At 45.8% G+C, this 11,803-nt stretch overlaps 1 protein-coding gene across 1 annotated transcript; it reads right to left on the reverse strand.

Moving 5' to 3' along the window:
- Window positions 1–115: 115 nt before the first annotated feature.
- On the reverse strand, window positions 116–11,136 carry donson (DNA replication fork stabilization factor DONSON). The gene is made up of 12 exons (XM_080024209.1): window positions 10,604–11,136; window positions 9,728–9,799; window positions 8,451–8,651; window positions 5,550–5,728; window positions 5,072–5,147; window positions 4,750–4,852; window positions 3,974–4,067; window positions 3,575–3,733; window positions 2,717–2,915; window positions 1,013–1,082; window positions 760–890; window positions 116–286 (listed from the first exon to the last, which is right to left on the reverse strand). The coding sequence occupies exons 1-12, from the start codon at window positions 11,066–11,068 to the stop codon at window positions 146–148; spliced, it is 1,890 nt and encodes a 629-aa protein (XP_079880335.1). The 5' UTR covers window positions 11,069–11,136; the 3' UTR covers window positions 116–145.
- Window positions 11,137–11,803: the final 667 nt, after the last annotated feature.

The following is an 11,803-nucleotide window of genomic DNA, read 5'->3' on the forward strand; positions in this document are numbered from 1 at the left end:
GTCTTTCCAAAAAGGTGGCTGAGGGCAGATTCTGACAGGGTGATGCATGTGAAGCACACAAACTAACCCACACCCACCCACCCACACACCCCCACCCACACCCTGTAGCCTCCCATTGATCAGCCGTCGTCATCCGCCTCCACACTCAGTTCTTCCAGGTGTAGTTGTAGTTGCTCATGTGGAGTTGCCGCAGGGAGGTCTTGCCTAGGGTGGAGGGCAGCCGGAGCTGCCGGACGGAGGCGGGGTGGAGGCCGCAGGCGGAGAGGTCCACCGGCTCACTGTCGCTCTAAGAGGGGGGCGGGGGGAGGGGCGGTTTAAACTCGGATTTATTTGTTCATTTATTTGTTTTCCAGCTCCGACCACGATTGTACCGTCAAAATCGGAGCGCGACATCCCGAGTCCATAGGTGTGCCAACACAGCCACCTCCAACCTTTTTATTTTACGTTTAACTTGAATTGGGAAAAAAAAAAAAAGAAAAACGTGAAAAATCTCAGCAAGATTTACCCGTTCATTGTAAGTGGAGTTGAGTAAATATAATTAGTGAGAAAAACCCAGATAAAACAATGAACTCAAAAAAATATGTATATATATATATTTTGCGCCACTGTCATTTCCTCAGAATGAAACGGGTCTCCAGGCACCTTGAAGGATACCAATGAAATCATCTATTCTCCCGCATTGAGAATGTGTGTGTGTGTGTGTGTCACCTACGGCGGCGAATTTACACGTGTGTGTTTTGTGCGTGTCATTTGTTCTACCTGCGCCTTGCCGCGGTGTGTGTTCAGGACGGCGGTGGGGGCGTGCGTGTAGAGCGCGGCGGAGAAGCCGCCCTTCTGCGCCGGACGCAGGAGGCGGGCGATGGCGTGGAGGGACGACGGCAGGACGGGCCCTGAGGACGGAGAGCGCAAGGACGGAGCAAACAAACAGTCAGTCAACATGCGAGGTGGCTGTCCCCCCCCCCGCTTTAACGTACGGTCGGAGCCCCACGCCACTACAGGGCGGCGTGCGTACCTGTGACCTCCAGGCTGCACACATCCTGGAAGGTCGAGCGGACTTGGGTCTTGACGTTCACGCTGCGTGCCTGGGAGAGAATTTTTTTTTTTTTAATTTAATATATACAGTGGGGCAAAAAAGATGAGAGATGAGAGAGGCCTGTTATGTTCATCATAGGTATACCTCAACTATGAGAGACAGAATGGGGGGAAAGAATCCAGGAAATCACATTGTAGGATTTTTAATGAATTAATTGGTAAATTCCTCGATAAAACAAGTATTTGGTCACCTACGAACAAGCAAGATTTCTGGCTTTCACAGACCTGTAACTTTTTCTTTAAGACTCGTTACCTGTATTAATGGCACCTGTTTGAACTCGTTGTCAGTATAAAAGACACCTGTCCACAACCTCAAACAGTCACACTCCAAACTCCACTATGGCCAAGACCAAAGAGCTGTCAAAGGACACCAGAAACAAAATTGTAGACCTGCACCAGGCTGGGAAGACTGAATCTGCAATAGGTAAGCAGCTTGTTGTGAAGAAATCAACTGTGGGAGCAATTATTAGAAAATGGAAGACATACAAGACCACTGATAATCTCCCTCAATCTGGGGCTCAACGCAAGATCTCACCCCGTGGGGTCAAAATGATCACAAGAACGATGAGCAAACATCCCAGAAGCACACGGGGGGACCTAGTGAATGACCTGCAGAGAGCTGGGACCAAAGTAACAAAGGCTACCATCAGTAACACACTACGCCGCCAGGGACTCAAATCCTGCACTGCCAGACGTGTCCCCCTGCTTAAGCCAGTACATGTCCAGGCCCGTCTGACGTTTGCTAGAGAGCATTTGGATGATCCAGAAGAGGATTGGGAGAATGTCATATGGTCCGATGAAACCAAAATAGAACTTTTTGGTAAAAACTCAACTTGTCGTGTTTGGAGGAGAAAGAAAGCCGAGTTGCATCCAAAGAACACCATACCTACTGTGAAGCATGGGGGTGGAAACATCATGCTTTGGGGCTGTTTTTCTGCAAAGGGACCAGGACGACTGATCCGTGTAAAGGAAAGATTGAATGGGGCCATGTATCGTGAGATTTTGAGTGAAAACCTCCTTCCATCAGCAAGGGCAGTGAAGATGAAACGTGGCTGGGTCTTTCAGCATGACAATGATCCCAAACACACCGCCCGGGCAACGAAGGAGTGGCTTTGTAAGAAGCATTTCAAGGTCCTGGAGTGGCCTAGCCAGTCTCCAGATCTCAACCCCAAAGAAAATCTTTGGAGGTAGTTGAAAGTCTGTGTTGCCCAGCGACAGCCCCGAAACATCACTGCTCTAGAGGAGATCTGCATGGAGGAATGGGCCAAAATACCAGCAACAGTGTGTGAAAACCTTGTGAGGACTTACAGAAAACGTTTGACCTCTGTCATTGCAAACAAAGGGTATATAAAAAAGTATTGAGATGAACTTTTGTTATTGACCAAATACTTATTTTAAAAATCAGACAATGTGATTATCTGGATTTTTCTTCTCATTTTGCCTCTCATAGTTGAGGTGTACCTCAACTATGAGAGGCTATAACAGGCCTCTCTCATCGTTTTAAGTGGGAGAACTTGCACAATTGGTGGCTGACTAAATACTTTTTTGCACAACTGTATGCCCATTTGTTTAATAACACTAAAATCGTAAAAACCACACACACACCGAGTGTGCTCTCCAGTACCTTGAGTGTGTGCATGCTGGCTCCCTTGAAGATGCTGGGGGCCAGCAGGGTGGGGGGCAGGCCGGCCTGGGAGCCGGACCCCGCCACCAGGCTCTTGCAATTGATGAGGAAGTTGATGAGAGTGAAGGTGTGCGGACCCTCCACACACACCACCGAGTCGGGCCGGTGGTCCAGAGACACGGTGCGGCTCTCCTTGCGGCTGGGGAAGGAGGGCGAGGAGTTCAGGAAGGGGTAAGATTATAGCCACGCTATACGCAAAAATAAATACGTAATAAAATACTACTACTACTACTACAAATAATTAATAATAAAAAGAAAAATTCACACGCAAAAAAACCCAGAAAACCCCAAACCACAGAATTACATATGTGAAATAACACTGGTAATTATTACTGGTAATAATTCATATTTATATCTTATATAGCCATAACAATAACTTATTCTGTCAATAGTATTTCATTTTGTTCAGACTGTATGTTTTTTTTATCCGACTTTATTTTTTTTTTTAACTTTTTTGGCTATTTGTATTTATCTGACCATTTTTAGTTGTATTCTACATTTTCTCATTGTTAAGCTTATTTTAATGCTAATGGTCTGTAGTGAAACACACCAAACCTGACCATACAACATTATCTATACATATTTATCTAAAATAAAAATTCTTAAAAAACATAAAAAATTATAATAATAATTAAAAAAGGAGAAATTCCCCCCCGTACAGGAAAAACGACAATCTCCTTCAGTCTTTCAAATGGATTATAAACTATGTTATGACACTATTACAACCTCATACTATGATAGGGGCATGAAATAAATGACACAATTGGGAACAACAACAACAAAAGATAAAAAGCGTACAGTTGTATGGAGATGCTGTCCGGCTTCTTGATCTTGTCCTGGACGCCCATCTCCTCCAGCCAAGAGAAGCCGCCGTCGTCATCGTCGTCGTCCTCATCATCGCCGTCGTCCGCTCCCTCTTTCTCGTCCCTGTTGTCTCTCTCTTTTAACTCGGACAGTCTGTGAGAAGGGAGAGAAGAATATTATTATTATCATTATTACTACTACTAATGTGCAGCCAGAGACCGACAAAATACATGTTTTGCAGAGTTCAGAAAAAAAAATAATAATAATTTTCCCGATGGACATTTTTAAGTTCATATTTTACAGACTGATCATATCTTATCCCCCCCCCCCCTAACATATCGAGGAGATGAAGTCATAGAGGAAAAAACAACAACAACAAAAATAAAATCATACTTCTCTTCGTCCTCGCCACCATCCTCCGCTTCAGCGCTGTGTTGATCGCCGCTCCTCCTGTGTTCGTCCACTAGGGGCAGCGTGAACTCTATTCCTGGTGGGGGCGGCAGGAGAACAGGCCTACGGTGAGAAGGCTGCCTTGAACTCCTCTTACACACTCTCTCACACACACACACACACACACACACACACACACACACACACACACACACACACACACACACACACACACACACACACACACACACACACACACACACACACACACACACACACACACACACACACCTTTAATCTGGACTAACTGAAATGGCCTTTCTCAGTCACGGGTTAAAATAGTATCAGATTAAGCCCTAAGCTGGGTTGAAAAATAAATAAATAGATAGATAAATAAAATAAAAAATAAAAAAACAATCGGATTTAGAGGAGAAAGATTAGAGCTAATCTCGGTCTGAGTGAAGACTTAAAGTGAAGCTGGCCAGAGGCAGGTTTATCCGTAGATTAATGGGCGTGGCCTCCAGGTGGACCAGGTCGATCTGGACTGAGACCAGCACCAAGACCAGACAGAAGGAGCTGAATGGTCCTTCATGACCTAAGTCTACGACTAAGTCACCTTAAATTAAGCAACTTCTCAGGAAGGCGTTTTTTTTTTATTTTTTATTTTTTTATTCTGGATCAGGCAGGATGAGCTTCGTCCTGATTTGGATGAGACCCTGTCTGCAAAACCAGCCCTGGGAAGTCTTCCTGAACAGAGGGGGCGAGGGGGGAGGACTCACCCTCCGCCTTCATGGCCTCCCTGAGCCCCATGGTGGTGGGAGAGAGAAGCGCGGTGATGGAGGTGGAGCCGCTGAGACCGGCCGCCCTGAACAGCACGGTGAACTGTGGGGAAGCAGGACAGTGGCGTTAAATGAGCGAAATCGACAATTTTTGGAATGCAGAAGACTGAATCAGGACGTAGGTTTTTACTTCATCGATATTTGTCGGAATTGACTTGGGATGCAGGCATTCGCCGGTAGACAAAATAAATAAATAAATCGGGCGGCGTACGCGAAAACGCCGACGTGCGCGACTGTCGTAGCCGAGTCACTTTCCACACACCTGGTAGGAGCAGATGTAGAAGTACGGACACAGCCTGGCCTTCAGCAGGCTGTAGAGGGAGGACAGACTGACGGACCTGCGCAGAGAAACCAAATGATCAGCCGGAAAACACCACAGGCGGGTAACAGCCCGTTCCTCCACGTGCGTAAATTACTCGAAAGCGGTCGTTTTGTATTCCTGGGCCGTTGCCGTTTCCAAAAACGGATGAAAAAAATAAAAAAATAAAAAAGATGTTTAAATCTCATCAAAACAGTAAGACTTAACTTATTTCCATCAACGTTTATTCATCTCTGGAGTTATTTTCCCTAAGCCCCAATTAAGGACGTGCAGTTCAGATTCCCTCAACCACCACTCTGTTGGTCTATTAAGAAACGTTTACATTTAACTACATAAAATACAGGACCCCCCCCCCAAAAAAAACCCCTCTCCGATCCAGGGAAGTTAAAAAAATAAAAAGTAAAAATAAAAAAATCCTCACCAGTCGCTGCGGAGAGTCTGCTGCAGCGCCGCGTCCTGCCCCCAGGGGGAGCTCTTCCCGCTGAAGCTCCTCTCTGCGTTGATGCGAGGGAAGAGGGAGAGCCAGGGCAGGGAGGGGTACTGCCAGTACACCAGGCTCTGCTGGAAGGCACAGCGCAGCTCCGTGCACGACCGGGGGTCCTGGGACGCGGCGGGAGGGAGAGCGGGGGTCGAGCGTCGGTGAAGCAGAAGTGTGAGAGGCCCATGACACAAACACTTGGACAAACCCGCCTTCTTTTAAAGACCTTCTCAAAATGTACCCGTAACCCGAATTTAGGCCTCTCATTTAGTTTTTTTTTTTGTGTGTATAGATATTATATTCAAATATATTTGACATTATATTTTTGCTTAATTTTCTGATTTACCTGGACACTTCTTTTTTTTTTTTTTTTACTTATTCTTCTTTCGTTTTATTTGCACATGAACTCCTTGTACGACTTCCCTTTTATTTATTATGTTTGCTTTTATTTGATGTTCTCTGTGGAGCACTTTGTAACTCTTTGAAAAGTTCTGTGAATAAAGTTGATCATTACTGTTATTGTAAATAATAATAACAACAATAATAATAACCATTCACAGTGCTGCATCCAGGAACAGATGGCAAAATAATTATTCGCCATTGACTCCAAGAATAGATCGACAGAGGATAAAGCAGATCATACTTTAATTGGCACGCTGGACATGTAATACCACCTTGGAGTATAAATATTAAGACTGTTACTTATTAGGACCATTACTAATAATGTCGCAATACTTACTGTAGACCATCTCCCACCGCTTGTACATGACCATATGTTTGTTGTTTATCACGGGGTTCATTGTGTTCAGTTAAAGGTTAGGTTTTATCGTCTATTTCCCCCATTTATTGTCATTTTCCTTTTTACATTTTTTTTATTCCACTGCTTTATCGCCTATTTTGACGTGAGCTGCTCTGACGGTCATTTCCCTCCGGGGATGACTAAAGTATCTATCCATCTACCTACATTCCTATCTCGTGCAGATAGATTAGTGTACCGTATTTTCGCGACTATAAGGCGCATATAAACGTCTTTTTTTTTCCTCAAAATGTGCGGCGCGCCCTATAGTGCGGTGCGCCCTATGTGTGTTGTTACTGGGGACGTTGTTGAGACCACCATGAGAACGTTAAAGGGGGAAGTGTGGGCGTGGATTGTGTATAAAAGAACAGGTATGTGCTTTATGCAGAACATTGTTGTCTTAACAACCCTTAAAATGGCAAAGAGACACGCCTATGAAGCACAGTTTAAACTGAAGGCTATCAGCTACGCAGAGGAACATGGAAATCGAGCAGCCGCGAGAGAATTCAAGATTAATGAATCGATGGAAAACGAACTCCGACAGGTGAAGAAGACGCAGCTGAGTTTCCGCGGACATAAGGCGAGGTGGCCCGAGTTGGAGGAAAGACTCGAGCGGTGGATCATCGAGCAAAGAACGAGTGGGGCGAGCGTTTCGACGGTCACTGTTCGACTAAAAGCAGTAACGCTAGCGGAAGAAATGAAATTTGAACATTTTAAAGGAGGTCCGTCGTGGTGCTTTCGTTTTATGAAACGGTGCCATTTTTCCATCCGGACCAGGACTACAGTAGCGCAGCAACGTCCGGCGGATTATAATGAAAAGCTGGCGAGCTTCCACTCCTACTGCAGCAAACACATCGCCGACAAACGCATCCAGCCAAGCCACATCACCAACATGGACGAGGTGCCGCTCACTTTCGACATCCCGGTGAATCACACGGTGGAGAAGAAGGGGACCAGCACGGTAGCGATACGCACAACGGGGTATGAAAAGGCGTCGTTTACTGTTGTGCTTGGCTGCCACGCAAATGGACAGAAACTGCCGCCTATGGTGATTTTTAAGAGAAAGACTTTGCCTAAAGAGACTTTTCCAGCTGGAGTCGTTATTAAGGCAAATGAAAAGGGCTGGATGGATGAGGAGATGATGAAAGAGTGGCTGAGGGAGGTCTATGTAAGGAGACCAGGTGGTTTTTTCCACGCATCACCATCGCTGTTAATCTGTGACTCCATGCGTGCCCATCTCACAGCCGATGTGAAAAACAAGGTGAAACAAATGAACGCTGTGCTTACTGTTATTCCGGGAGGTCTGACAAAGGAATTCAACCGCTTCACATCGGTGTGAACCGGCCGTTCAAAGTAAGGCTGCGAGCGGCGTGGGAGCGATGGATGACCGACGGAGACCACAGTTTCACGAAAAGTGGAAGGCAGCGCCGGGCAAGTTACGCCACAGTTTGCGGATGGATTGTAGATGCTTGGGCTAACGTGTCTGCTGGCACTGTTGTTCGAGCTTTCGCAAAAGCCGGCATCATTTCCGAGGAGCCCAGAAAGCACGGAAAGTGACTCTGACAGCGAAGAAGGGGAAACTGGCATGTCTGATTTAGCGCAGCTGTTTAATTCAGAAACAGAGGATGATGACTTCGATGGGTTTGATTAATACTTTGTAATAAATACATGAATAAAGCACAAACATACTCAGTTTTGCTCCCGCTCTATTTTTAAATACGCAGTAGAGGTATTTAAACGTAGTAGAGGATATGTACCGGTATATAAAACCCGCGCCCTATAATCCGGTGCGCCTTATGTGTGTGTTAAATACAGTAATGGCACACATAACTGAGACTGCGCCTTTTAGTACGGTGCGCCTTATGGTCGTGAAAATACGGTAAGTGTTATTTCTTATCTATTTTTAATTTGTGTCTCTTTCTTGACTGCCATGTTCGGTAATTTAAACTATTAATAAAGTGTTACCACATTAAAGAATAAACTGCAACGGCAACATCCACGCTGAGAGAATGGACGAGGATGGGGATGGACCGAGGGGGGGGTCCTACCTGCACGCTGTGGGGGAGGGGGCCGTGGTGAGCCCGGCAGTGCTGGGACAGACCCGCCGCCTCCTCCTGCGCCCGGGGCTTCTCGGCCCAGGAGAAGGGGAGCGGGGAGGTGAAGAGGAGGCGCGTCTTGAGGCTCCAGTCAGCCGGGTACTCCGAGCAGACGGCGGCGGCGATGGAGGTGGGGGAGCTGGGCTGCAGACTCTGTCGGAGGGGGGCGGGGGGGGTTTGTTAGCTTTGACAATTTTTCCAGTGACACCACATTGTCATGAAACGAAGATATTATCAAGCCTGTGAACGTCTAGATAAACGATGATGTGTTGTTATATACGTATGTTCTTTGTATCCTAAATCTGATTTACACCTCATCCGTAATCGCACCAAGTTAGTCTGTTCTCCCTTTTTCGTGTGCCTGCGTGCGTGTGTAATCTGACCACCCATAGGAATGAACGGACTTAAAGTGTCTTGTATGACAGATTCGGTGTGAAGCAAGCTTTACATTTCAATTATGTCATTTTTATCTTACATTTCTTTTTTTTAACCACCATCGTACTTATTTTTGCTGCTGTGACACCTGATTATAAATCTCATCTTCTTTCTTTCCAATAATAATCGGTATTTTTCGATTTATTTTCCATGATCCTGCCATATTTTATTTTATTGTGTAGAGTTAACCGTGAGATCTATTGTAGTTTTTCTTTATTTTCCCTCCGATATCGCCAGTTTCTATTTTCATTTTATTTTATTTTTTAATTCTATTGTTTGTTTGAATTACTACCTATTGTTTTGATGTGAGCTGCTGGAAAAGTGCGATTTCCCTCTGGGGACAAATTAAGTATCTATCTATCAATCAATCTATCTATCACACAGTAACACGGGGCAGATTCTGTTAGCATCCCAAACCATTTAATATGTCCTTTTTGTTAACACATTACTTCCGATTGTGGATGCACAGGCGTAACCTTTTTTTATTTTCCAGATTAACTAAGAGTATGCTGCTTTGTTTCAACAAAACCAGATATAAATATCAAAGATAGATCCAAATAAAAAGCACAATGAAAGTTAATTAAAAGAAAAGTCACGTAACCTGGGTACGGGGTCTAAACAGCAGTATAGGGGACCTTAACTTGTTATTATATAAGTTACCGTGTTATAGGCTAAAACTAGATAAATGGTTCGGCTCTATTGTTTGCACTGTAAATGCCGGAGGAGCAGAACCCAGAGTTCCTTGGGTGGATGGGTAAAAAGAGACGAGGAGACGGACGGACCCATCGTCCCACCTTAAGTGCTGGGCTTTCCACTCCGTCCTCCTTGTCAAACGGGGAGTCGTCTTCTGAGAACGTCAGGTGTTTCTGTAACAGAACAACGTTGAGAAGGTTGAAAAAAAAACAAAAAACCACCAGAGCAGTTACACAAGGCCACACTGTCCCATGTGTCATCTTAATAATTCAAGAGAAACGAGGAGAGAAAAATCACCCGCTGAGAGATTGATCCTTCAGCGTGTAAACCGATGACCCTAAACTGAAACTGAGTGTAATATATATATTTTTTTTGATTAAATGTACTGTATTTTGCTAGTTAGATTTTTTATTATTACTATTTGGTCGTCTTCTATTAATTTAAAGCATGCTGAGTTGCATGTTGCGAATAGAAAGTGCAATAAAAAACAAAGGTTCAAGATTCAAGAGGTTTATTCGTCACATACACATACATACCTCCATACATATATGCAGTGAAATGTAAAGGTTATTATCATTATTATTCATTCGTAGGCCTATGTTTGTCATCTCGTAGCTAGAAATGATCCAGCCAACAAGAGATAGGACAACAGAGGTTAAACTCCCATAAACGACGACATCAACACAGACCGTGTACGGTGACAATAACATGTTGGGAAGATCTTTGAAGCTTTGTATCGTTAGATCCGATTAAATCCAGTCCTTCACATACAATAGTTAAAAGAGACAGCAGTACACTCTCTAATGGCGCTGACGTCTTGTAAACGAACTGTAATGGAGTTCGACTATAGATCATTTTCGTCGGGACCACCTCTGGGGTCTTGAGGGGCCCCAGCGGGTCCCCCGGACCGCCCGTTGAGAACCCTTCGATTGTGGCCCGGACTAAGCAAAGTCGATTTATCATTCACAACCACCGACCTTGTTGACCATCCCTTGCTCTTGACGTTGAGCCTCCATCAGCCTCTCGGCGAAGGTTCCAGGTCCTCCACCCTCGCCTCCCTCCTCCTCCTCCTCCTCCTTCTTCTTGGCGGGCTTCCCGTCCCCCTCGGTCGGCTCGTCGGACCTCTTCGCCCCGCTCGCCCGCGACTCCGAGTCGCTGTAGATCACCAGTCTCTTTTTGGGGCTGCTGTACGTGTTCTCGATGCTTACGAACGGGTTCCTGCGCTTCACGCCGGGCGAAGCCCTCCGGGCGCCGAGCAGCGGCCCCGGGGAGAAGGGCCGAACGCAGGCCGGGGCCGAAGCGCCCTCGCCGGGGCTGGAGACCGAGCCCGGGCCGCTCACGGAGCTTCCCACTCCGGCCTCGCTCCGGGCGCGTTTCCTCCTCATTCGCATGATTTCGGCCGGCCGCTTGAAGCTGGGCGAGTACCCCGCCTGCTGGGACATGTCGTCGAGTTAAATACGTCGAATGTAGAGTTAAATGGCGTTTTAAAGGGTTTCTCTGTGCGCCGCCGCCGCCGTTGGTTTGTTTGTTGTCGCTCTCCCGGGTTTAAACATTTGGCGCGTAGTGGTGCAGTGACGTAAGAGTCCCGCTTAAATGACGTGGGAGGAGCTAACGCCCCCCCCCCCCCCCCCCCGAGTGCAGCGGTTTGGTCCAAAATAATAAAATAAAATACAATAAAATAAAATGAAATAAACGATTCAGCTCACAAATGTGATTCGACATAGGTTACATATACGCGGGACCGCAAACACGCAGGCAATGTATTTATGTATTCATGTATTCAGGTACTCCTCGCTGTACGACCAAGTTCCGTTCCTCGCGCCAAGCCGTTAAGTCGATAAGCGAGGACCCCGTGTTATTTCACGGTGAGGGGGCGTGGCCATTGAGAACGCTCGTGTAGTGAATACTGACTGACTGAGGGAACGACACTGACACTGAGAACGGTGATGAGATGACATGTATACAGTGAATATAGTGTATATAGTATATATAGTATTTATAGTATATATAGTGTATATATAGAATATAAACGCAGCACTCACGTCACGGTATTGTACGCAGCGCACAATGCTGACTGGTCAGAGAGCTGATCCTAAGTACGAACGGTCGTTAAACAGGTTAAGTGAGGAGTACCTATATTATTATTATTATTATTATCATCATCATCATCATCATCA

Source organism: Zeus faber, assembly GCF_960531495.2.
Source record: "Zeus faber genome assembly, chromosome: 2".
Taxonomy (NCBI): domain Eukaryota; kingdom Metazoa; phylum Chordata; class Actinopteri; order Zeiformes; family Zeidae; genus Zeus; species Zeus faber.

Coding starts and splice junctions, on each gene's coding strand:
- donson (XM_080024209.1), bottom strand. CDS start 11,068: ATGTCCCAGCAGGCGGGGTACTCGCCCAGCTTCAAGCGGCCGGCCGAA. Junction 4,853..5,071: donor TCTACATCTGCTCCTACCAG/GTGTGTGGAAAG, acceptor GCTTCCCCACAG/TTCACCGTGCTGTTCAGGGC. Junction 287..759: donor CACACCGCGGCAAGGCGCAG/GTAGAACAAATG, acceptor CCCCCCTCTTAG/AGCGACAGTGAGCCGGTGGA.